This window comes from Aptenodytes forsteri, unplaced genomic scaffold (genome assembly GCF_000699145.1).
Source record: "Aptenodytes forsteri isolate BGI_AS27 unplaced genomic scaffold, ASM69914v1 Scaffold264, whole genome shotgun sequence".
In the NCBI taxonomy this organism is placed as follows: Eukaryota; Metazoa; Chordata; class Aves; order Sphenisciformes; family Spheniscidae; genus Aptenodytes; species Aptenodytes forsteri.
The window spans coordinates 2,007,901-2,034,499 of NW_008795936.1; the positions used below are offsets into that span (position 1 = coordinate 2,007,901).

The 26,599-nt window shown below is 41.5% G+C and overlaps 1 protein-coding gene across 1 annotated transcript in view; it reads left to right on the forward strand.

The window, feature by feature from the left end:
• ABCA12 (ATP binding cassette subfamily A member 12) overlaps positions 1–26,599 on the forward strand; it is a 92,365-nt gene that overhangs the window by 31,364 nt on the left and 34,402 nt on the right. Inside the window, exons 9-29 of the mRNA XM_009285127.2 lie at positions 834–930; positions 1,058–5,215; positions 5,795–5,910; positions 6,812–6,918; positions 8,389–8,642; positions 8,761–8,873; positions 9,342–9,466; positions 10,288–10,461; positions 11,383–11,547; positions 12,505–12,706; positions 13,294–13,433; positions 14,011–14,130; positions 15,305–15,395; positions 16,758–16,937; positions 18,399–18,714; positions 21,309–21,423; positions 22,751–23,080; positions 23,994–24,063; positions 24,171–24,305; positions 25,015–25,170; positions 25,947–26,124. Coding sequence (XP_009283402.2) covers positions 834–930; positions 1,058–5,215; positions 5,795–5,910; positions 6,812–6,918; positions 8,389–8,642; positions 8,761–8,873; positions 9,342–9,466; positions 10,288–10,461; positions 11,383–11,547; positions 12,505–12,706; positions 13,294–13,433; positions 14,011–14,130; positions 15,305–15,395; positions 16,758–16,937; positions 18,399–18,714; positions 21,309–21,423; positions 22,751–23,080; positions 23,994–24,063; positions 24,171–24,305; positions 25,015–25,170; positions 25,947–26,124 — 7,342 coding nt within the window. The remainder of the gene's footprint in view (positions 1–833; positions 931–1,057; positions 5,216–5,794; positions 5,911–6,811; positions 6,919–8,388; positions 8,643–8,760; positions 8,874–9,341; positions 9,467–10,287; positions 10,462–11,382; positions 11,548–12,504; positions 12,707–13,293; positions 13,434–14,010; positions 14,131–15,304; positions 15,396–16,757; positions 16,938–18,398; positions 18,715–21,308; positions 21,424–22,750; positions 23,081–23,993; positions 24,064–24,170; positions 24,306–25,014; positions 25,171–25,946; positions 26,125–26,599) is intronic.

The following is a 26,599-nucleotide window of genomic DNA, read 5'->3' on the forward strand; positions in this document are numbered from 1 at the left end:
TTTGTATCTTTTTGTGGGGGGGGGGGGGCATGTCAAAATCTGCCTCTAGCTAGTTGTGCTGTCAAACTCACCTCAGTATATCAAGGTAGGGGCTGGGACTGGGCTGCACAACAAGCTCTATACATCAAGATTAGCTGTTCCTCTAAACCCCTGTCGACTTACAGCAGAGGCAGAGTCCTCGACATCCACCTCTAACTGAGGTTATGTGAACAGACGAGGGAAAGGTACAGCATCTAAATGCTACAAGGGACAGATTGGTAAATGTTATCCATTCTCTACTTGTTTCATGAAGATTGTGGAAGTTGAGGTGGATAAGAAGAAAGCAGATTAATGCAGTGCAAGTAGGGAAAACATGGAGATGTGGCTAGTGAGAGGGCTGGACAAATGGGGGTATCAAGATGACTGTAAATGGCTATGGGAGACATAAATGATGCTGCAGACAAAGCCTACGAGTGAGTAGTAAAAAAGCATTCCCAAATGAAGGGAAAGAAACAATAATAAATGTTAGGTCACCTAATGCTGCACTACTGATGGCAAAGTGCTCCTAAAGCAGGAGGAGAGCTCTATTAGCACCCAGATCACAGGGGCATTGAGCTGTTCCTGAGATGGAAAATCATTTCTGTGATGGCAGGTAGCATCCTGACTTCCTTCAGAAGGCCAAGAAGAGTTACACCTCAAAAGAGCACTCAGATTTCTAACCAGGATCTTGTGTCTTGTCATAGGAGCCTAACTTCATACATGCGTGTTATCCTTGACAGATTTGCCATACAGCTCTTCTCAGTTTCCAAACTAATGTGATCTTCACTAATGTACTCTTTACATCTTTGTTGTAGATAAAGAAAAAAGTTTGGTGACCAGATATATTTGTAATCCCTTTGTTAACTGGAAAGACAATCGGACTTTAGTATCTGAATTGGAGGAAGTTCTGAGGTAAGACATTAGTTAAAGGGATATTCCTAACAGTATAATTCAAGTCTATGATCTTTGCTCTAAATCACCTTACATTTCCACTTGCATTGATTTCATATTCACTAAAATGCTTTTTTTCCCCCTTCAGAAAAATAAAGTCACCAGAGATTGGTGGAAAAGACTCCAAGAGGTCCATTAATTCAGATGATTTAAATGCCATACAAAAGTCTCTACATCGTTTAGAAGACTTTGAGAAAAAAATGAATAGAAGTGAATTAAAAAGCTTAAATCTATTCAGAAATTTGAAGAATGAAACATTACAGAAATTGTATGCAATTCTTGAACTGGGAATGAATCCACATCATGATTATAAATTAAAGGAACCATATAATAAGGAAATAATTGATGAAATCTATAACTTCACATCACTGCAATTACAGAGTGACTTTAATGGGACTTCCATTTTCAATATAATGACCGAGTGGAAAGAAATTCAGAGTGCTTTAAAATTAGCTACAATGATTTGGAATCCAGTTCTGTTAAATAATTCTAATTTTAGTACAGTGCAAACTAAGGATGCTCTCAAAATGTTGCTCTCCACTAGCATGCCATTGTTTCTGGAAGACTTCAGAGACCGTTTAAATGGAATGCAAGAAATACCATCTTTGTTTTCCGATTATCTGCTTAAGCCTGTGTCCTACAGAAACTTTCCAGACCAGCTCCTAGCTCTCCAGAAGATGTTTTTTATAATGACAGACACAAACATAGGTTATCAGTATCTACTGATGCCTGTGTTTGAACTGATGCGGAAAGTAGAAAGCTCCATGGGTGAAACCTGGTGGGATGAGTTGAATGCCTATTGGAGCATCGGGGAGAAACTGAGGTCGATGAAGTGGAATAACACAGGCATCGTAGCCTATGGGCAGTTTTTAGAGGTACTAAACAGCCATTTACAAAAGTTGAATAATGATTCAAATAGTGTCTTCAGTGAACAGATGGATCAACTGTCAGAATTTATAACAGCTGTGTTTAAAGAGTTTGGGGAAAACCCTGAAGTAGCCAATATCTCACTAGTCACTCAAGCCATACAAAAGACCTTGTACATATTAAAAGACTTACAGCTGAATTATAATGTCAGTAAATTAAAATCTATAGATCTTTTCTTTAATTTTGACAATAAAACCTTTGAGAGCTTGTCTGAACTTCTGAGGACAGGAATGAAAATCCTTCATTATACAAGTGCCAGTGAAGCTTCTAGTGAAGAAATAATTAACCCTGTCTATAAATTAACACATCTTCTACTGCAGGAGTTCAGCCAGTCTTCCTTACGGCACAATACTTCGCTAGAGGCAAAAATTTGGGAGTTCTTGCATTTAGCCTTGAGTCCTTTCCTAGAGAACAGCAACAATCGTTATGGGACACCCCAGAACTGCTCTGCTCAGGACATGCTCTACATAACACTTGAGATGCTGTTTGAAAATACCACTCTAAGCGAGTCCCTAGCTGGGAGCCCCTGCAAACCTCTCTTTGATTCCATGGGCATGGAGGATATAACAACGCGCAATGACACCTTTAAAAAAATGTTCCAGCTTGCCATAACAAACCTGAAACTGTCTCCAGAGTTTGCTGCTGTCTACAAGAACAGCAGTGAACGCTTCTCCAAGGAGCTGTCGTGCATCATCCAGTCTCTGCAGTTTTCTCTGAGTTTCCTTTCTGAATTAAACCTTGTCTCCGAGCTGGAAAACTCTTGGGTACAGGAGAAGGCGAGAGCTCTGACTGCTCTCACGGCGTGGCTGCTGCAGAGTAATGCCTCCTGCCCCGTCCCAGTCCAAGATGTGGGTGGTGTGCTCCCATCTCAGCTTTTGAACATGCTCATTCCTTTCATGCTGAACGAAACAGTACTGAACTCCCTAAATTTCTCTGATAGCTCAGCAGACTGGCATAGGCTGCCTGTGTTTTCCCATCTGTTACTGACTGTTTCCCTGAGGAACAGTAGTATATATGAACTGCTTCAGGTGGACAGAAGTGCTTCCAACCAGTCTGAGTGGGGACATTTCTCACGGCTGTGGCACGCCACCGGCCATGTGTTGACCACCAAATGGAACCTAACAGAAGTGGGTGAATATGTGAAACTCCTAGAAATTATGAAGAAAGCTCTAATTCTTGTGGACTTTGGGGTAGCTCCTGGAAAAACATTAGTACATAAGATCTTTCATAATTCTAGTGGAGGAATTAAATCCTCAGATCTTAATGATTTGTATCATTCATTAAAACTCTTTTTCAATTCAACTTCTGCCACAAACAGCACGCTGAACTTGGAAAGAATATTTCAAGAAATACTTCCACTATATGAAGTTGGTGGTGAAGGATTGTTCTACCCTAATCCCTACGGAAAAGAAAATCAAGATGTTCTAACTATGGCTGCAGTGATTTGGAATCAGATAATTTTAAACAGGACTCATTTTAATACAGAGAAAGCACGGGAGGTGATCAAAATGATTGCACTTCATGCAATCTCGCTTGAAGACATTGAAAATTATCTCAGCACAAATGAAGAAGTGTCATCATTATTTTCTGACTTTTTGTTGACCCCTGTAACTTCTGAAAATTTTGCAGAACAACTCTTGTCCATAGAGCAGCTTCTTGCTGCCATGGCAAAGGTGAATACCAGTGATCATTATCTGCTCATCTCTTCTTTGTCTAAGCTAATGCAGAAACTCCAGAGTTCCCCTCATGGAAGGCATGGAAACGAACTTCGTGCTTTCTGGCAGATTACTGAAGTACTCCAGTCCATGAACTGGAATAGTATAGACAGTCTCACTTCCCAGTCACTTCTAGACATACTGCAAAATCAGTTCAGTACCATGAAAAATGGCTCCAGTCTTCCTTTCAGTAAGGAACTGAAGCAGCTGGTAAACTTTGCATCTTCCATATTTGAGCTGTATGGTGAAGAAGACTCCAGAGGAGCCAACATCTCCATATACTTGCAAGCCATGCAAAGGAGTATCTTAATTTTAAAAGGTTTACAGAAACATTATAATATCAGTGAGCTTGAAACTATCAACCTATTATTTGATTCTTACAGTAACTATACTCAGAGACTGATTGAAATATGGAGAGCAGGAATGAAAGTCCTTCATGACACCAACTTAAACAAAACATTCGAAGAAAAAATAGACATTGTCTATCATTTCTCACATTTGCTGCTGCAGAAGGAGTTCAGCCAGTCTTCCTTACGGCACAATACTTCGCTAGAGGCAAAAATTTGGGAGTTCTTGCATTTAGCCTTGAGTCCTTTCCTAGAGAACAGCAACAATCGTTATGGGACACCCCAGAACTGCTCTGCTCAGGACATGCTCTACATAACACTTGAGATGCTGTTTGAAAATACCACTCTAAGCGAGTCCCTAGCTGGGAGCCCCTGCAAACCTCTCTTTGATTCCATGGGCATGGAGGATATAACAACGCGCAATGACACCTTTAAAAAAATGTTCCAGCTTGCCATAACAAACCTGAAACTGTCTCCAGAGTTTGCTGCTGTCTACAAGAACAGCAGTGAACGCTTCTCCAAGGAGCTGTCGTGCATCATCCAGTCTCTGCAGTTTTCTCTGAGTTTCCTTTCTGAATTAAACCTTGTCTCCGAGCTGGAAAACTCTTGGGTACAGGAGAAGGCGAGAGCTCTGACTGCTCTCACGGCGTGGCTGCTGCAGAGTAATGCCTCCTGCCCCGTCCCAGTCCAAGATGTGGGTGGTGTGCTCCCATCTCAGCTTTTGAACATGCTCATTCCTTTCATGCTGAACGAAACAGTACTGAACTCCCTCATTTTTTCTGATAGCTTAGCAGGCTGGAATAACCTGTCCACACTCTTCAGTGTGGCGCAGGATGAGCTCCACATGAATGACCTGCTGCAGAGACTCCAGGGTGCCTTCAGCCTCACCAAATGGAGTTATTACTCAAGCGTCTGGGATGTGCTTGACAGTTTCCTAAACACCAAAAAGAATCTAACTGAAGCAGCTGCCTTTGCAAAGTTGTTGGAAGCAGTGGCAAACAATTCTGCCAACGATGTGTCAGTTCTAGAAATCATAGAAGCCACTCGCTACATTCTCGAGAGGCTGAACTTCTCTGATCTGCTAAGTGAATTCAGTATAAGTTCCAGTTCAGCTTTTCTCTCCAACAAAACTAGTTTTGACAGTGTGATTGACATTGTCGCTCATCACTTCATTGTCAAGGCAGAAACCCTGTACAACAAGACCCTACCTTGGACTCAAAGTGACCAAACTCTGTCACCAGCCAGTTTGATCACACGGTGAGTTTGCTTTTTGGGTATTGTAATTGCATTTATGGGTAGTGACCACCATCCTCATTCCAGCATGTGAATTATGTTATTTTCTTCCAGTGGAGCACCTTAAGCCTGAAATCACCATAATTTAGGACACTAGGTCTAACGTGGGTTAAATTGAAAAAGAGGAAATTTCTCCTTGAACTGAACGTACAGCTAAAAGTGAGACTTGCAAAAATTTTCTGTGTTGGCATGTATCAGTTCATGGTGGAAGCAGAATCCTGTAGGAGGCTTGCCACCAGTGGTAAACTCTTCAGAAACCCCTTCTTTGTGGTCTGACTCTAATTTTTGATTCTCAGTCTCCCCTAGGCATGCCTTTCCATCTATATCTTGCATCCACAGTGAACCTTTCAAGTGTGTTTTCTTATACATATGGCTTGAGAGTGAATGACAGCTTTGGGAGATAACAGCAAAAAGAACTGATGAAATAAAATTGGGAGAGTATCCACTTAGGACATGTCATGGGAGACATGGCTTCATCTGGAATTCTTATTTACACTGCCAAGGAACAGCTGACAGGTTTTTCTTATTTTTTATATTTTTCAGATTTCTGTTTTTAGAATTTGAAAACACCATCTTACAGGTGACAGCGAATAACAGCTATAACCCTTACCTGATGTGTTTAATAAATGCCACTGAAGTTGAAAACAGCAAATTGACAGGTAATCATGATTTCATTAATGTTGTGGGACCTCAGCTGGAATATGTTGTGCCTGTCTTTTCAAAGTGTTTCGTCTAATGACGGGAAGGAATGGTACTACATGTTTTCATCCGCTGGCAATTAACGAGAGCTGTGAGACCTTGGGAAGCCAGACTCCTTTTTTGTTTGAGTTATGTCACATTGCAGATAGAAGTTTTCCATCCAACTCTATCCAAAAGGCGCTTCTACTCTTCACTATGTGATGACAGGTTGCTGACACTCAGATAAAGAAATCTTACAAATGGAAACCTATATTCCCTTCACAGCTTTATGTACCCGTAAGATGACAGCAGTTATTTTTGAGAGTTAACATGGTATTTCACATAGATATTCATTGTATGAGCTTATTGTACAACCTGAGAGGTTTATCTGTTCACAGAATAGAGATACCACATGTGCTCTGAAGGGCACTGTCAGAAGTCCTGTTACCAGTGTGGGGTGGATTTCTTTAGGACCAGAGCACCTCCTTGGACTGGATCCATTACAATCCAGATTACAGCCTAGGTCTTGTTCTGCGATTTCAGAGGTCCTGAGCCATGTGAATTTTGTGGAAAATAGCAATGCTCAGTACGCCTCAATAAAAGTGCCGATATTCCCATCTGTAAGGGCATTGTCAGAAGTCCTGTTACCAGTGTGGGGTGGATTTCTTTAGGACCAGAGCACCTCCTTGGACTGGATCCATTACAATCCAGATTACAGCCTAGGTCTTGTTCTGCGATTTCAGAGGTCCTGAGCCATGTGAATTTTGTGGAAAATAGCAATGCTCAGTACGCCTCAATAAAAGTGCCGATATTCCCATCTGTGAAGTTTATGCAAGTCTGGCAGTTTTGTCTCGAGTAACTTTTGTTTTCTTCCTTGCACAGAAAACATCACACTGCTTTTGAAGCAAACTCATCTGAAAAAGAACTCTTTTATGCAAAATAATACCTCTGAGAAACATTCATCCATACCAGAGCTCCTGAAGCTAAAAGTGAGTCTGCTCAAAATGCTGACTTGAAGGACATCCTGCAGTGATACATGACTGTGCAATGGAGGTTTTGAAAAACAGCGTATGGAAAAAAAGTTTCTTAAAAGAACAGCTGATAGAAACTAGGACTGAAACTGTGTTTTCTGCCTGCTGCCTATATTTAAAGGTCACCATTAAACTGGGTTGAGGAACTTGTTCTTATATAAGTCCCTACCAAGTGTACACCCATTTTTCTGAGAGGGTAGAGATGTCCTGTCCTCCCAGTCTGTGGGATAGAATGGCTTCTGTTTTCCACCAGCCATCCCAAAAGGATGAGCACTGCATAGGTTGCCAGTGGCAGCGTATTCCTCATAAATCAGTGTACCAGTAGTTTCTAAGTTCAGTACATTGAGACTTAGCAAAGCACCTTGCAGAGCTGAGATCATTCCAGGATGCCTGAGCTTCATTTGAGAAGTATGTAGGGAGAAGTTTTCGAAGGCACAAATAGCAGTTAGATACCTCTGCCCTGCTGAAAATCAGTGGAATTTTGCATACCCAACTGGCAGTTATAAGCACCGCTAACTTAGTTATCACTATGCCTAAGGAGCTATACCAACACTAGCGTGGCTGGAGTCCAAGTCCCCCCATGCTCCCTTAGCCCTAGATGTCTCACAACACCATAATGGTTTCTGAGATTAAGCAATATTGATTCATGGATTTCTCTCACCAGCTTTGGATTTGGCAATTCCTCATTTGGATAAAATGTTTCTTACACCATACATACATTACTGCACTGATAGCATGCATGCAATTTATTTCTCTGTATAAGAAATAGAATTTAAAAGTCTTTTTAAAAAACGGTAACAGTATGCAATGCTGTTGCTGCTTAATATATCTGTAACAATAATATGAGGAGCCTCAGTGTGACAGGTACTTATAGGCACAAAACAGAAAGCAGTTCTTGCCATAAGAGACTGATAATGTAAATAATGATGTCAGACAAGAGGGAAGCCCATAATAGCAGAGTAGGCAAAGGAGTATAATTTTACACAGGTTGGCAGGTGCGTAAGTCCTGACTTCTAGCCAATTCCATTTCATATGCTGTAGTAGAGATGACCAGGTGGTGTCTGAAAGGCTATACCTGTTGCACAAGGTAAATTTATTTGGTCTCTGGGAAGATTAATTGGTCAACAGGTAAGTCCAAATGGAGTATTGCTACGTATGTGTTGGGCGGAGGAAATGATATGTTAAGGCTTGCAAGGTTTAGTAGATCCTGTGCAATGTTGTGTAGCCAGGTCTGCTACAAACTCATGTAGGATTGTTATGGACTGTTCTATTGGAGACCTTTTGAATGAACTAAAAATATATATTAAAATTTTAATCCTAAAGAAATATGGAAAGGGACAGCTGAACTCTTTAAAATTTGCCTTTTATAATTCTGTCATCTAACTGGCATTTGTGCATTTGTCTTCCTTTTCAAAATTTCCTTTGAAGATATCTCGCCTCCGGGATCTGACAACACTTCTTTGTGATTATGAGAGCTTTAAGTCAATACAGCACATTTGCCATCTCCCTAATGTTAGCTTTGGAGAACTGTGTGAACAAAGTCAATCTCGTGAGCAGCTCCTCCGTGCTATTGAACTGAGCAATGAAGTTGTGACCAATGTACTGAATCACAGAAGAATTTCACAAGAGCTTCAAAATGTACTGATTGGGGATGCCACAAACATCCAGACACAAATCAAGTGGTGAGGCTCTTCCTCTGAGTTAGACTGCTTTAGTATTCTATTCATGAAATGATGAAATGGCTTCTTGCCTTCTTTTCATATTCCCAATTTTGTTGGTTGTTTTGTCTTTCCTATTTAGGTTTCAAGAAAATGTACCAGAAATTGCTTTCTTTCAAGAGATTCCTCAGTATATGACTACTTTGAATTCCATGTTGAACATCACTGAGAATTTAACAGATTCTAGTAAGCAAGGTAATTTTCTGTATTTATTTTACAATGTTGGTAAACATCATTACTGGTATCATAATTTCTGCTGGAAATCCCAAGACTTGTTTACCTGCCAGGAAGAAGTGGGATTAATGAAATAACCGTACACCATGTCTCATGTCCTTGGGATTCTTTATCTAGGGTAATTCTAGAGCCTGTTCTAGACCACACTTGTTTTCTGTACTGCCCAAAAAGTCCTATGTGCTGAAAGTCCCAAGTCTTTGTATTTGAGCAACTTCTGCTATCACTAGACCTGTCAACTTCAGCCCACAAATCAGACTGTAAAACCTAGGAAACATGCCTGTATTTTGCAAGTAGGGGTTTGTTTTTTTTTTTTTAATCAGCAGTGATGTACCCCACTCCCATACTTTACTTAAAGTCCTCTCTGTGTACTTGAGATTACTGTATGTCTGGAGAAAGCTTACTCAATTGTTCTTTGATTGTTCTTTACAGAAAAGTTGAGAGATGTGTTTAAAAATGTGGACCAGCTCAAAGAGGATCTCAAAAACACATCAGGAATATCCACAGCCAGTATCGATGCTCTTCTGGAAGCATCTCTCCCAGAAAACAGCAGTCAGGTAAGTTTGCTGTCACCCTGGTGGGAGATCTTGTTGCTTTCTACCTCTCAGACCATTAAAACCAGAATTTGATAGTGAATGCAGCTAAGCAGATCACTGCATGTGTGACAGCATGGAGAGAGGTAGATGATCCCACAGGGATAGATGGCATAGCATGTTATGGATCAAAACAGCCATCAGAAATGCAGTAAGAGCAGTCATTGACGTCAGTTCAGCCATTGGAGACCAAGAGCCATATGGTCTCTTTGGCTGTCACCAGTAGCTGGTAAGCAGCCATGCACTGCCTGGTGAGTGGTTGCTCCGATCCGTAGCAAGGGCACATTTCACTATAACAGACTAATGAGGACTGAGTGGGGTCCTTGGTGGAGTCCTCAGTGCTGAGGAGTTGTTGCAGTCCAGATGGAAAACATACTTTTAACCACAATTCATGAGAGCACTCGGGGTCCAAAAATAGCCTCCCATAACGAGAGATGAGCTTGCCTTCCTCAGCCTCCTGCACAAACAGAGCTCCAGATGCTTTTCCCCTTCCCAACCATCTTGTTTGGACTGAGCCCCAAAGAGCGCTCTTTTCCAAACTTTACATGCATCAGTCAATGGAAAATTGAAGCCACAAAAGCTTTTACTACTGTGCAAGCTGGGCAGTAAAACATAGTCCTTAGGATTTGTCCCTTGGAGTGGGAGTAATGGGTAGGCATTTTCTGGTTCTCAGGGTTGAAATATGATGCTGTGGAAAGAACAACAGCAAGGCAAGATTAATCCATGCATACTGGAGTGAGCAGTCTACCCCCTAACAAATCTTTTCTTCCTTTGTGCAAACACAGCTCATTTCTCAGATCCTCCAGCTGGAGTCTTGTCGCATCCATCCTGCTGACCCACAGCTGCAAACAGTAGCGGAGGAGTTCTGCAATCTGTCTCTTTCAGAGAGGACTCGTGAGACTTACATCCTGGGGGTCACACTGTTACGACACTTAGACATTTACAATTTCTTATACAAGGTTAGTTCTGGATTTGTAGAGTGCTTTCTATAGTCCTTGCTGCATGTAGTGGCTGAAAGGTCATAAAATACATTGCAGTGGCCAGAAGCTATGCTGATTTACCCAAGCCAAAGATCAGGCTTTGCACATGCAGTAATTTTTATTGCATATCCATGCTGTGACAGTGTGGATATAAATGAGGATCCCAGCTGGTGTAAACCAGCAAACCTCATTTAAAGGCACTGGACCTACTCTAAATGCCTTCCTATCTGCTAGTATCATTTATATGCTGTCACAACCTCTTGAACATTCCCAGCGGAGTTCAGGCTTCCCAAAAATATGGCACTGGGCTAATTTTTTTTTTTTATTCCTTGAAAAGGGAAGCCCTGGAAAAAGTCCTGTAAAATATATTTTCCCAATCTAATTGGCACTGCCAAGTTATTAAATGATTCAAATATCCTGCGCATGCAACTATATAAACAACACGTAAAAATAACATTCACAGAGAAGTGCATATTGAATACATCTAAATGCTACAGAAGTGATCCTGGGGAAAAAAGTTATTAAATGAGAATGCCAGTGAATTTGGCTCAGGTCAAAAGTCACTCATAGTGTTTGACATATATGTTGGTGAAATGCTACCTCCTTAGAGACTCGGATTATATCCCAGCCAATATCTGATACACATTTCCCAAGTCTAGGTGTTTGGAAGCATGCACTGTTTGGAATATGTAATATTCAGGGGAGTGGTTTGCAAAAGTGCTTGGGGATTTAGGAATACAAATCCCATTCATTTCCCATGGGACATCCACTCCCTAAGCCTCCTAACAGTTTTGAAAATCCCACAATCTTTGTCTTAGAATTAACACAGTATGGGCATGTACATGCATGTGCGCACAGATTCCTGCTAATCATAATTGATTTCCTTCCTGTCTCTCATAGATGTTTTTCCCTAAGGAACTTCAGAAACCCGTGGACAAGATGTTAGGCCTTCTGACAAAAATGAAATATTTCAGACACCAGGTTGAACCTGGCGTTGATCCATTGCTACAAGCTATTCACTCACTGAAGACGCTCCGGCAGTCTAGAAATGTGGCACTGACTAAGGTACGTGTAGCCTGCATGTGCTTTGGAGGCAAAACACCGCTGGAACAGTTTCCACAGGCATTTCTTACCCTAGAAGCCAAAGGTGCATTAAATCATAGATTATTGATTATTTTTTAAAGCAGTGGTGTCCTAAGAAGAATCTCTATCAAACTTATATGTTGCCTTCCTGGGAGAGCTTTGATTTGGAGCAGTGGGACCATCATGTGCTCATGACAGGGGACACTAGGAACACGTGCTGTAGGAGGGACACTAGGAAGAAAAATGCGGGGGATAAATAACTGTCTTGAAGGAGGGTAGACTTCCAACAAAATATACCAGTGCATTGGAAGGGGTCAGCTTGTGAAAGCAACTGGAGAACTGCCCGCTAAAGGCTATCCAAAACCACGTAAGTCAACAGCAAAAATTTGCTCTAGCTTTAGTGTGCATTAGAACACGCCCAAAGCCTCAAGACTGCCCAAAACATTCAGTACAAACCCAGTCCTGCTCCAACAGCTGCAATAACTTCAGGTTGCACTAACTTCATCCAGCACTGGATCCAGTCCCTCTCTGATCCATAGTCAATGACAGCATAGATCGCAGGAACCGTTTCCAGTAATCACTTTACCTGCACATTGCAGAACCACGTGCAGTCATGGACTAGATGGGGATAGGGGATGTGCACATCTGTGTGACAAATTCTGTCTTATAACCCGGGGTATATATGTGTCACCAGGCACACATTATAGGCAATTCCCAAATTGGATCTCATACCTGGAAATGAATTTACCACCTCTGTCATAGCAGAGGTTAGCCATAAAAGCATGATTTCCATGGGAAGTCCCTTTTTTGTAGAGACAAACTTCTCATTAGAAAGTATAAAAATGCTTAATCCTTGCCTTCTAATTCTGTTATTTCTTTTTCCTCTCAGAATGGGATGCTTTTAGCGTGCAGGATTTATTTGCATTTTCTTTTCTGCAGGCATTATTTAAACCAAACAACTTTAGGATAACACGTGGCACATTTAAGTCCATGTCAAAAGTTCTCTGCAACCAGGAGATCACACCCCTGTTTTTTGAGTCCTTGCTTCCAGATTTTGGAGACCCTGTAAGCAACAGTTCTTCTGTGGAGGATGTCTATGTCCAAAAGATGATGAGGAAATATGGGATTCCTCATGACTCCAGTAAGTCTGGCTTTTCCTTAAGGCAAAAACATTTCAGAGCCAAACTCTACTGTTTCCAGAGAGATCCAGTGCTGAGCTGTTCCCCCATATGTCTCTGAAGGGCTGTAAGTGCTCATGATTTATGCTAGCTGAAGATCTGCACTGCCCTAATTATTGGTGGTTTATTTCCATAAGTGTTAAAAGGAAAACAGCCTATGTAGCAGAGCAGTGCTTGACACTGCACTGTTTCCCATTTGTTGATGATCTGGTCTTAGGGCTTGACAGGTTGTTGCTTTTTCTTGATGTGTAGTTTTTCCAGCTGTTCTGACATTATTAGCACCTCTGAGTTCATGAAACTCCATTTAAGCTTCAAGCAGAGAATCTTGGCTTGAACAATGAGACTCTTATTGTCTTGAGTTCGGCAACAGGAGATCTTGGGGGTGGATTGCTTTTGTCAAGACACATTATATCAGTCAGTGAAGAGGGCCCTGAAGTCATTCACTGTACACAGCAACGAACTGGGCAGATGGGAAAAAATACACTGGTAGCTTTTTCATGTCTGGTCTATTTGTGCTCCGTGCAATTTGTTTGCTTTTCTCCCCTTGCAGCACCATTTTGCTTATCCTTTTACCTGGACCTGGTCAAGACCCCAACTGGAGCTTTGATTTGGTCTTTTTTAAAACCAATGGTGCTTGGGAAGATCCTTTATACACCAGATACCATAGAAACTCGAGCAATCATGGGAAAGGTATGGCTCTGTTTACAGTACATCAGGATACGCCCACGCAAAAGGATTGTAATTTATCTAGCACAGGCTTGTGTCTTTGAGAAGCAGAAGTCTATTTTCTCACTGTTTGGAGTATTAGTCAAATTATCTTTTCCTAGTTGCATTGCTGGTCATATGAGTCATCTTTTGTCTTTGAATGAATCTTACCTCAAAAAAATTGCCGTTGGTCTAATATTTATAATACGATTTTTTTAAGGCCTTCAGTTTATGAAGTTTCACCCTCGTATTTTCAGACAGTAATAGAGCGATGTCTCCCAGGACAAATGCTATAACCAGTACTTGTTCGCAAGCAGACCAGTGGTAGAAGGAAAGCTGATATCCAAGACATGCTCCAAATGTCACATACGAGGCCATATTTTTAAGTACTTGCATCCAAATTCAGTGTGTTAAGGGGCACTTTGCCAAACAGTGATAGGGTGCTAAGAAAAATCCTAAGGAAACCAAATTTGGTCTTAGCTGTTTTATTGATTTGTTTATTGTTTAAAAGCTGTAAGGTAATGAATAAATGAATGCTTATATGTTGTGGGCTTTTTTATAGTCTAATGCAACCCTGAAGCAGATAGCTGATCTAGCCCTGAAGTCCCAGGAGTGGTTGGACAAGTCTCCTGTCATCATGACCTCACTAACTAAGTTAAACCAGACAGTTCCGATGATCAAGGTATGAGATCCTACCTCCCCTGTCTCTCTCGCGGGATGGAATAGGGAGGATGGATTTCTTCACTGAAATAAGCTGGGGTTCCAGCGACCTCAGGGACATCTTAGGTCAGCTGGGGAGACCCTTCTCAGGCTTTTGTCCTGGACTTCACAGTTTCTGTGCCTGCCTGCCTGTTCCCGTAACAGAAATAATCCTGATGCACCTTTCCATGCAAATCTTCTTTCTGAAATGATCTATTTGTAATATGCTCCCCGACACTGGCCATGCTGAGGCCTGCTGGAGGGCTAGGGACCAGGAAACGCTCTTCAGTTTGTAAATTAACTTTCTGCTTGATGGAGTGATCCAGCCAGCCAAGACCAGGCAAGAAATGACTTTTTCAGAAAATGAAACAGTATCTATAATAAGCATGTAGCTCTGGGTACACACGTAAGAGCTAGAAGATGTCTTTGTACCTTAGTGAATGTAAATAATTTTTTTTTCCCCTCCAAAGGAGCCTAGCCTTGCTTGGATACAGAAAGCAGTAGGCTGTAATGTTTCACATACTTGCTTCCCGTTCTCTGCAGTAAAAATTGTCTCCTTTTCTTAGGAAACTATGAAAATGAGATCTCTGAAACACTAAAACATTAGAAGTTAATTTCAGTGGCTGGAATTAATTATAATTTCTGTGGCAGTGCGAGAAAATCCAGAGTGGAATATGCAAAAGTGAAATGAAATATTCTCTGCTGACTGCACTCATTGGTGGAATAATGAACTATTCAGCAAACAAAAATCTGTCTGCTGGTCTCCAATCCCCTGCTTGGTCCCCTATCCATTGTGCTCTGGCTGTGTTCACAGGACTTAAAACAGACACAAATGAAATTTACTGCACTTTTAGAATAACAAAGATTATCCATGATTTTTCCACGGTACTCTAGTGCCTGGTGGAGACTCAATAGCCATCTTCTGTTGACTTCAGAAAACACTGCCTTGGACTCACAGGGCTCTGTATGATGTTTTCATTGCTAACTTTTCCCCATCCTGATACACAGAGTGAAATATGGAAGATCCGGAAGGGAGTAGGAGGGTGTCATACAAATGCTCAGTGAAGGCAGCTGGTCTGTTATATTTTAGAAATACACTGAATGAGCTCAAGGCACTTCTGGTCAAACTGATGCTTTTTCTTTTTGCTTGTTGATAGAATACCCTGCAGAATCCCTTTGTGCAGGTTTTTATCAAGCTGATGGTGGGTTTGGATGCAGCTGAACTGCTGAGTCAAATAAATGAACTGGGTAAGTTATTCCACATTTGCTGCCCTCCTATTTGTACTTCAGGTCTGGGACCTCCAGAGTCACCAAACTGTAGCCATCCTCTGGTACTGCTCTTCTCTAGTCAGTATCAGATGCTTTAGTGCAAGGCAATCTCAGCTGTGATTCAAAAATCTTGTGGTCTATGGGAAAAGACTCTTAGAAAATAAAGGGCTTGTATGAAGAGATGTTTCCTTGAGTGTTGAAGGGATAGTACGATGGGAATCTCTGCAGCTCAGTGTGGCCACTGGAGGACACTGTTTAGCCATAATTATGACTTCAAATGAGCTACCTGGGACTCTGCTGGGAAATGTTGTGGAGAGCTCACTTGCGTCACATCAGGGTTCAACTTAAAAGTTTTCCAGAGCAAAAAAGCAAGGGATCAGATAAAGGTACCCAGGCTGATGAAGCCAGAGGCATCATTACAGGAGATGCTCTCCTGGAATCTGCTGTTCTCTGGTGGTCTTGCATGGTCCTTCAAGGCGAGAGTTTCTGATCTGCACTGTGGGAATCATCAGCTAACAGCGGTGGTGGATATATCCCCTGTTAGTGCACAGCACGGTGATCACAGTCCCTTCCTAGCTGGTCTTATTGTCCCTACCCGCTTTTTCAATGAGTGGCCATACATGTCAACATGAATCTGGGTTATGCCAGCAAAACCCAGCATAAACCAAGAGTGGTTGTAGTCTATTGCAGTCAGAAGGATATTTACATACTGTTCGTGATCACCCCTGTGTTATTTCATGAGTAGCATCTCCTTTCTTAACTCCCCATAAAATCATCATGCCTGCAGCAGCTGTTCCATATTAGTTACACTGCATTATGCAGTCACCTTTCAAAACAGCCAGGAAACAGCAGTGTCTTTATTAAACTGCATTATCAGGTTTAGTACACACATCAGCACAACAGACATAACGTTTCCTTGATGTGCTTGTATAAAGCACATTCTCCCCTGAGACAGAGCAGCTCAACAGATGAGTTGATTACATCAAAAACCATAAGATGTGGAATGAATGGCGAGCATCATATGTGAGTCTAAAACCTCAGCAGGTTAGTAGCAACTTCTGATTTGGGATGGCTGTCACATCCCATTGCTGGCATCCTCCCAAAGGCAAACTCACAAGCATATTACAAATGATTAACATAAAAATCGGGTCAACAACATGCCTTCATTGCACTGCTAAGTGCAGAAATGTATTTTACACTTAATTTTTAGTATGATGGGTTTTTATCTTCCTTTCTGGTGTCCTTGTTAGTGTAAAGAGCGGAATGATGTGATGGATTTTTTGCTATGTGTAGTGATGCTACTGGTTTTGTTTGTGTGTTGTGTTTTTTTTTTTTTTCCAGATGATATTCGGCTGGAATTACAGAACAACACTGACATTGTCGATCAGCTGAATACGTTAGCTACCCTTGCTGTAAATGTGTCCTCCTGTGTCTCATTTAATCGCATTCAGGCAGTCAGAAACTTAGAGGAAATGGAAATGGTAGCTAAAGAGCTGTTTCTGAAGAACGAGCTTTTCGCAAGTATGTGACAGTCTCGAGTCCTCCTGTAAATTAAAGTTAGGCTGGTACAGGTTGGGAGTCCAGCATAGGAAGTTTGGCTTTCCACCAGCAGTTGTTGTGGTCACAGCTCCCACCACACAGCAATCGATTTTGAGCCAGTGTGTGTGGGACCTGCACACTGAGACCTCCTTATGGCAGTGTTTTACACTCTCCTTTTTATACCTCCTCTTCTCTTACACCTCTGCTGTCTGTATAGAAAGCCTTTGGTCAACTAGTGTTTTCTTTTGATTAATTCTCAGTTTGAATGAAATTTCACTGCCCTTAGGAGATCTTCATGACAGCTGCCTTCTTTCAGGCCCCCATGGGAAAAAATGCTTTAATCGAGAAAGATATGAGACAGTTCAATTTATTAGAAGGCCATAAAGCTCTTGAGACGTTCCAGCCAAACACTGCAATATTATATTGGGTCTTCTCATTCGCACTTTTCACGATTGTGGGATCAGATTGCAGCTTCAGATCAGACCGCAGAGAGGGGCTGGGGGGAGTAGAGAATAGGAACTTATATTAATTTGAATGATACAAATGTGTCTTAATTTTTAAAGTATGCCCAATATCTCCTCAATTAGGATTTACTTAAGTCCTGTGACCTGTTTGGTTTTATACCTCATAACTGAAGTATAAAGGTAGATAGAAACCTTTTCTTTTCTTGGAATTTCAGACCCTGATAATATTTGTCTATTCCCATAAAAGCAGTTTTCTTCCATGTTTGTCCTCCATTCCATCGTATGCTTTATATATGGAATAATCAAGAAAAATATTCTGAAGAGAAAAACTTCTGTGGTATTGCCTCTACTCAAAGAGACACTTCAAAGGAAAACAAGGCCTGTCTGTCAAACTGTATCTACAGCATGCCATTTCCTAACAGGAACTCGCAAAGCTTTTATATTCTTAGACATCTCAGCTTTGCGGGAATTTGTGTGGGCACAAAAATATGTGTATAGGTCATGAACAATTTTCAACACCGTGTTCCTGAGGTTTTTATGTTACGGCATCACTATGTGAGCTCTATTGATAGAGTACCTTTGGGCACATTCATGAGAGGTGCGTGTGCTGAGTGACATACCTAACATATGTGTGACAGTCCATGTTAACAGCAAGATTTTTCCAAATACAGCTGGTTATTTTGAGAGCCTTTGATTTTTGAACGCTCAGTAGGAAAAATTTAAAGGCTCTGGGGGTGTATTTTGCACCCAGAATCACTGGTCACATTTGAAAGTACGAGTAGCTGCAATGATGTATAGTTTCTACTTCTAGACCCTCGATAAGCAGCCTACCCATCTGAGCATTATTTGTGCAGCAAAGAAATGAAATGATGGATTGTAATGTAGAAAAGGCTTATAAAAATGAGGAGTTCCTACGTATCTGTGTACTGCTCCCATGCTGTCGAGACTGAAGGAAAGCCTTTTCCCTTTCTTTTCCAAGGTATCATTTTCAAGCTGCCTTCAAACCATAGCAACCCTGGGCGCTCAGTTCATGGGGACTTGGCCCTCCCTCCTGTGCTCAATTACACCATCCGAATGAGCAGCAGGATCACGCAAACCACCAACAGAATAAGGGAGCGCATCTGGACAGTGGGCCCGCACAATTCCACCTCCCAGAGCCAGATTTACAGCCGGGCGTTTATTTATATCCAGGACAGCATTGAAAGAGCCATTATTGAGTTACAGACTGGCAAGAATCCAGAGGAAATAGCTGTTCAAGTCCAGGCCATGCCTTACCCCTGCTACAATAAGGATATGTAAGTTTGTGTGGCTTTTGTCTTCGTGCTTTGTGTAAGCTCATCTTGTCTGACTGGTGGAGTTCACCAGCTGCGCTGGTCTCCTTAATACCATGTTCACATGGCATAGAAATCATTTTATTTTGTGGTGGTGTTTTGGTTTTTTTTTCCCAAGGGTCTGAACAAAAGAAGGAATTTTGGACTCTAGTATAAATAGTCCATGTTTAGTTTGCCTAATCTTTTGTTTTCAGTGCTCTTTATGTACCTGAATTGTCATGATAACTATAGGTTTTACAGCAAGTAAAATTCGCTGTCCCTATTTTACTACATGTGGTGGAACAGAGACTGGGGTTGGCAGGACTTGGATTAAATATGAGTGTTGGCTTGTTCTGCAGGTGTTTACATGCAGACAATGCAGCAGAACTTAGAAAATTTATTTATTGGGAAAAAAAAGAGTCCCTAGGTTTATGAGCTTTGTTCCTAGAGATTGCTATCCAGCTGTGGTATTTGTTATTCATTCCAGTGATTCTGGCTAATGTTCAGTGTATAGCAGATAGTTCTCAACACAGGTGCCTCTCAGACACTTTAAGAAGGATAAGAGAGAAGATGAAATTGTGCCATTCATCTCTGGAATAATGAGGGAGGACAGAGAAGCTTTTGATGTGCTGAGTTGCCAGAGTTAACAGCCTGTTATACAGAGCAGTGCAGCGTGAACTATGTGTGGACCAGAATAAGTTTTGAATGGTGAAGCAGATCAAAAAGTTTTGGATCATCTTCCTTTCTGCTCAACTTGAGCCAGATCTGCAGCTAGTATAAACCCGCATCTCTGCCAAATGCAATAGAGAGAAGCAAATCTCTCACAGTTGAGGACCTGCCCCTCCGGCAAGACAATTTTGGTCTGTGTTGGAAAGCTGGCAACATGGTACTTCCTCAGAGTTATTACCCTGGCCGCAGCTGGTGGCCAAACTGAGTGGAAAACGCACAGGGAACGGATTTCATGTCCATCAGAAAGCACTGAAGGATGTTCAGCAAATAGTAGTAGGCTGGATGGTCCCTCTGTCCTGACATGAGGGTCTCCCTTGGACCAGAAGTACAGACTAGACTTAGGAGCTCTTTCTACTGAAAAGCCTGTGTGTCTACTGCATGAGCTAAAAGATTATATGGGAGCTAGAGCTACAGGACCTATAGCAGACCCATTAACCTCCTGTGTTGGCCTGTCACATAAGAGAGCTGGGGACCTGCAATCTCTTCTCAAGATAACCACACGCAAAGTGCCTGCAAGTATGCAGGAGCATTCAAAACAACTGCCAACTTCTTGCAGGAAATATGTGAATTATTGCTGTGAGATAGTTTTGTACAATGATTAACTGGCTGCTAGAGGCATTTACTACAATGTTATCTGCTCCTTTACTTGTTCTTGGGCTGCTGAGAAAACCGCTTGCCTTCGGGTTTCCCTCCCCACCCCAGGTTCAGAGGGACATGAGTTTACTCAATTATTAAAATACCTAAAGGCTTTGGATTTGCATCCAGTAGAAGTCGTCATAAAATGACTGTTTATTGATTGTTATTGCGTAGTTAGCATCCTGCAGGGAAAAGGAGGGAATATATATACCAGTACACAGAAGGTCTTGGGAAATGCTGAATTTTTAATAGCCTAGAGATCATGCACAAGGTGGTAGCCAAAAAAGCCCCAAACAACAAAGAACTAGTAGAGCTACTGAAATGTCTGTTCATTGTTCTTTATAAATACGGCTTCATTAGCATGGAAGCATTTCCTGAAAACACTGGTTTATGGGAAATTTTTGGCTTTACAAGTAAGAAAAATTAAAACCAAATGTAATCATATTAATTTCTTACTGTTATTGTACATTAAAGTTTTCCCAGGAATATCACTGATTTTTTTTTTTTTTAAGCCAGGTTTAGAAATGAGGGAGGAAAGCATAAGCCCTGTAGATACAATGAAGTGAATGTCCTGCTATGAAAAATTGCTTTCCATCACAAAAGGAGAAATTTACTGTTGGCCATTGTTGTCTTTTCTCTGCGCACATTTGGCACAGGAAGAAGGTTTTAACGGAAGTGAGGAGCCAAGAATTGTGAAGCCCACATAGGCCTGGGTCCGCAATATCTGTCCTGCGGGGTAATAGGACAGACACTGTGAGGGGAAGCACCTATATCCAAACTCTGGCATCAGGAAATACAGCCTGATAGCAAAATTTGGCCATTATACCTGTTAACAGAACTGGGAATTATGGCTGGCTGCTGTGATGTTTCAAAATGGGATGCACGCCATCAGAGAGCCAGGGGATGCCACTCCTGTGGCGGTTCCTGCTCCTGCCAGTGGTGCTGCTGAGCAAAACTTCCAGAATGCATCTGGAAACCCCTCTGTGATTTAAAAAAAGAAAAAAGATTTTGAACAGTCAGGAGTTTCATGAATAGAAAATCCAATGCAATGGCAAAATAGCCTTTTTTGTAATTATTAATTATACTCCACGTTTTTGAAATATAAGCATGTCTTTTCCTGCGCCAAAGTATTATTCTGAAAAGTATATTCTGTATAAAGCCTTAATCCCCAGAACATTTCATATTCAGCTAAAGCCTGCATTTGCCTTTTACAGGTTCTTAACCAGTGTGACCTACTCTCTTCCATTTGCTCTGATGGCTGCCTGGGGACTGTTTATAGCTGATTTTGTTAAAACACTTGTTCAAGAGAAAGATCTGAGGCTTTATGAGGTACGGTAAAACTTTCTGGGGCGTGCAAAATTATAAACAGATTTTCCTTATTAGTGGGTAGTATGTCTCATATGCAATATTAAATGGAGCAAAACAAGCATTAAGGAAAATAATATTCCAAATACCTATTGTTTGACCTGCAGTGTTTAAATTCTGACATTGTAACCAAGCTCAAAACCATAGAAATGCAGGGTATTTGCCCTTCAAGTGGTGAGAATATTGCTTTGCAGTTCTGAACACTGGAAACATGGGGACCTCACAAAATTACAAGTTTTCTGAAGATTTAAAGCTCTCTCTAAAAATTTACTTTGAGTCATACCTATTTGGGACAAAGACATGAAAAGTGACTTATTTCCTATCCCTGAAGTTGTTATACTTTGTATTTCAGAAGGTGCTACATATTACATCAGCTCCTCTGAAATGAAGTTCTTCAGGTTGCCTATTGGAAAAGAAATGACATTGAGACATAGGGAATTTATTAAATTCACTCAGGTTTTCAGTGTGAACACAGTTAACAGAGATGAGCAGCAAAGAACTTTTGTAAAACTAAGCTTCAGCAAGCAACAAAAGCTCGAGCAGATTTGTTTTTTATCTGATCCCATGGAAACAAATATTGATTCACCAAAAACATTTCCAAGAAAGGGCACTCTATGAACTGTGATGAGATTGAAAATGAGTGAACCCCAGTGGCTAGCTGACAGCCCCTTACCCTTACTTTAGTTTCACTGTCTCTAAGAACCAGGGTGTCAGTAATCTTTTTAGGTGTGTAATAATCTACAACAGCACCTGTAGTTTCTTTTGGATTTATCAATACAAATATACAGTTTTATACAAGTCTTGTGGACTTGATCATCAGCTAGTATAAATTAATATTGCTTCCTTATAACCATGGTAATTTAGCTGCTATTTGTTGTCTTGGGGATGTGTGAGAAATGGTTTGGTTTCAAAGATACTTAAGAGATTTTACACTCAAGCCACTGGATCAATTGGCATTATTTAAAAAAATAACCAAAATGCTTTAGAAAACTTCTGGCCTTAGATTTGTAACTTGCTTTGGAGCTTGTGGGCTGCGATGCTTCGTTCTTGCAGATCCTGTCTGTGCTGCTCTTTTGCAATAGACGGCTTTGCAAACCTGGGGCATTCTAGAAATGTGAGTGCATCGTTTCTCCCTTGTTTTCAACATGCAGTATGCCAAAGTATGAAGGAGTACATTTTGGTTGTATGCCCTGTCCAGAAACTGAAAAAAGAAACAGTTCAATATCAGCAGAAAGATCTCTTAATAAACAGTTGTCATCTGTGATTCTTTTTTTCACGTTTCTCTCCGTAGTACATGAAAATGATGGGTGTTAATGCCAGCAGCCACTTCATCGCCTGGTTCATAGAGTGCGCCATCTTCCTTCTAATTACTGTCACCTTCCTCATCATTGTTCTAAAAGTGGGTGACATCCTTCCCAAAACAAACACAGCGCTCCTGTTCCTGTACCTTATGGACTACAGCCTGTCCATCATAGCCATGAGCTACTTCATCAGTGTTTTCTTCAATAACACCAACATAGCAGCCTTGGTGGGCAGTCTCGTGTACATCCTCACCTTCTTCCCCTTCATCGTGTTGCTTGTCATTGAGAATCATTTGAGCTTCTCTGTGAAGAGCCTACTGGTAAGTTCTGCTTTTCGATAACAGGGACCGTGTGTGTGGAAGCAGACACTCACCTTCAATAAACTTCAGTCCTTATTACAGCTTGTGTCACAAATATACGTGAGTTGGGTGCCTTTCTAAATTCCATCAATGGGTGTTGACAGGTACGACAGCACGACAGGACAGTTGGCCATGGCCTGTCTGAGGGAGACCTGGAATTAGTTGTGTCCCATGACTGGAAGCACTACTTGTGGAATTTTAGTGAGTTCCCACCTGCCAGCTGAATCAGAGTAGTTTGAGCTATGTACTTTGCCCTTTCAAATTGCAAAGCAAAATGGGTTACTTACAACCACTGTGAAAAGCAAGGCTGTCTCAGTAAGGAGTTTAGGTAGCAGGGCTGTGAAGGAGGGCTGGCTCTGCTCATTGCTGGCTCTGCTCACCCTTTAGTTTCATGTATCTTAAATTCCTAGCCATGGAAATAGATGTAAAGCCTTGTTTCTTACCAGGGGTAGAAATAGGTAGGTATTAGGTTCCAGAAGCCAGACTTATTTTCTTTGAGTCACCAAATTCGGGAAAGGACATCTATTAATGCAAGTGGTAAAATTATTAACCGCATGGCAGGTAATTCTCAAGCACTGCTGTATTTCAAAAGCCTAAAATAAAGCCCTGTACGAGGGAGGAAGTTGGGTCCTGGGTATGGAAGCAAAAGGAAGGCAGGCTTTAAGGAGACATTACAGCCCATCACTAGAAGCACTGCCCATCATAAGCCTGGTCCAGCGCTCTTTGTGACTGTTGGGGGAAAAAAACCCAAAACAAACACTCATTTTTCTGGCTACTGGATCAAGCCAATGAGGTACCTGATTGGTTGACTGACTTCATTTCTCTTTGAGACTAATTCATAAGTTCTCTGTTGTCAATTTTGTTTATTCCACAGAGTCTGTTGTCTCCAACTGCGTTCAGTTATGCAAGTCAATACATTGCTCGATATGAGGCACAGGGCATAGGTATGTTTATTGTAGACAAAACAAGGCTTTGAGCTCCCATGGTTGTGACATTTCATTAACTAATATAGATTCTGTTTGTATTTCTATCCTTTGTATCCTTTCTGCAGGTCTGCAGTGGGACAACATGTATAAGTCCCCAATGATTGGAGACAACACTTCCTTTGGTTGGATGTGCTGGCTCATTCTGATAGATTCTTTCATTTACTTCATCCTGGGATGGTATATAAGGAATGTTTTCCCAGGTGAGGATACAAAGCATCGAGGCTGGTGCTGTACCATCTCTTTTGGAAAACAGTGAATTCAACACTGGCTGGTTCCGTGGTTCAGGCAGTAAGACAGTCTGCACACACAGGATACCTCTGTTTCCAGATCAAAGGGAGCATGACTTTGTGGATGTCTGAGAGTATTAATGAAGCTGATACAGAGCAGAGCAAGGGAGAATTAGGGTTCCTCTGCTTATCAAATGGGTAGGTGGGTCTCCTGAATAAGCTGGAGCCAAGGACATGGGAGGATGTGTTTGCGGTCTGGTGAGTGAAAATGAGAACAGAGCATGTTAGCCTGCATTTGTCAGTTGAGTGATTTTGTGTTGTGTTATTTATATCATTTGATTTCAAAAAGTAATTCCTGCCTTGGGCAAGAGTGAGTACATTTGTCCTTTGCTTTTCTTCCCCACCTAATGAAGCAGTCCACTGGCATACGGAAATCTACCCAGTGGAAAATGTAAAGTCCTCCTGCCCTCCAGCTATGAAGTTACTCAGAATAACAAATTAGCGAATGCTTCCTATTGTGTCAATTGGGCAAATTCTCTACCAAGTATCAGTAATACATACATGAGCACATCAAGAGGGGAGAGATCTCTGTGGAGTTTATTTTTGCTATTTTGAGTGCACCCCAATAGTGATACTTCCTGCAGAAACAGATACCTGAATGAGATTCCTCTTCTCCTTGTAGGTAGATATGGCATGGCAGCTCCCTGGTATTTCCCGTTGCTTCCATCTTACTGGGTCGAATACAACAGTTACCTCCCCTTCTGGAATGAGAAACAAAGAGGCCTTCTCTTCACCAAGCTGATGTTAAGGAAAGAAGCCACCCTCAACAATAGGATATGTATGTGAATGCTAGACAGGGTAGCAGTATTAACTTATGTTTTAGGTAAACGAAGCCAAATTTGTAAAGGGGCGCACCATACTTAGAAAGCACATTTCTGTATTTATCCTTATTTTGTAGCACAAGAAAAATTGGAAGCTGTTACTTACCTAAATGGAGATTTGGCTTTTAAATTATACTTGTTCTTCCCATTTGGTGTGGAAATCCAGTACTGATATTCACATACATATTTGTGTATGTTGTAGTTGGGCAGTTACGTTAGATGCGTATATCTCTACAATGCTCTATGTAGAAACACACTTTTGTTTGTGCAAGCAAATAGAGGTTTCCACTTGGCAAAAGGGATGTGTGCTTCTTTGTTCATCTCTTTAAATATTTAGCCTGTAAAATACTGTGAGATCACACATAAAAGCTTGCTGATTCTACCTAACTGAAAATAACTCTGTAGTTTTGCTGTATGTCCTCTAATTTTCTGTGCTCGTTTAGTATAAATTAGGTTAGGTGCTTCAAAACATCTAAATATGAGACCTTTTCAGAAGTGATTAATACTTATTGTCAGGAGTTATTAGAAGCTGCAAAAGTAAAAAGGAGAAATCCCAGAGAGCTCAAAATGATCCAGATCCTGTGAAATGTTCTTTACATTCCCAGCTGAAAGGCAACTACTTTTGCTGTATTTTGTTTTTAAAAGCCCTGCTTATCTCTGAGGTGAAAAAAGTAGCACAAACACCTGCTGCAGTGCAGTAACTGTCCTCTGACCCTTCCCTTTGGTATCAAAGGTGCCCCCGCTCCTCATCTGGAACCGGAGCCCACTGATCTCACCTTGGGAGTCTCTCTCCATGGCATAACAAAGGTTTATGGATCCAAAGCTGCAGTGGACAACCTCAGTCTCAACTTCTATGAAGGGAATATCACTTCCCTGCTGGGACACAATGGAGCTGGGAAAACTACGACCATGTGCGTATCCTTTAAAGCTGCTTTTTTTTATACTGTGGGGCATGATTGGGTGAACAAGAGAGCAAATGGGGCTGTGCAGTGTTGTGAGACTGAATAAGATGCTTTATTAGGCGAAATCTCTGTTGTAGTTTTATCTTGCTTATGGATGACCTCAGCAGTCCCTTCACCTATTAGAATTAAAGGTTCTTTTCTGCTTAGGAATATCTTGAGGGTACTCACAAGGCATGTGCAGGACAACCAGGGGATCAGGCCCAGCCAGCACAGGTTCATGAGAGGCAGGTCTTGCTTGACCAACCTGATCTCCTTCTATGACCAGGTGACCCACCTAGTGGATGAGGGAAAGGCTGTGGATGTGGTCTACCTGGACTTCAGCAAGGCCTTTGACACTGTCTCCCACAGCATTCTCCTAGAGAAGCTGGCGGCTCACGGCTTAGACAGGTGTACTCTGCGCTGGGTCAAAAACTGGCTGGACGGC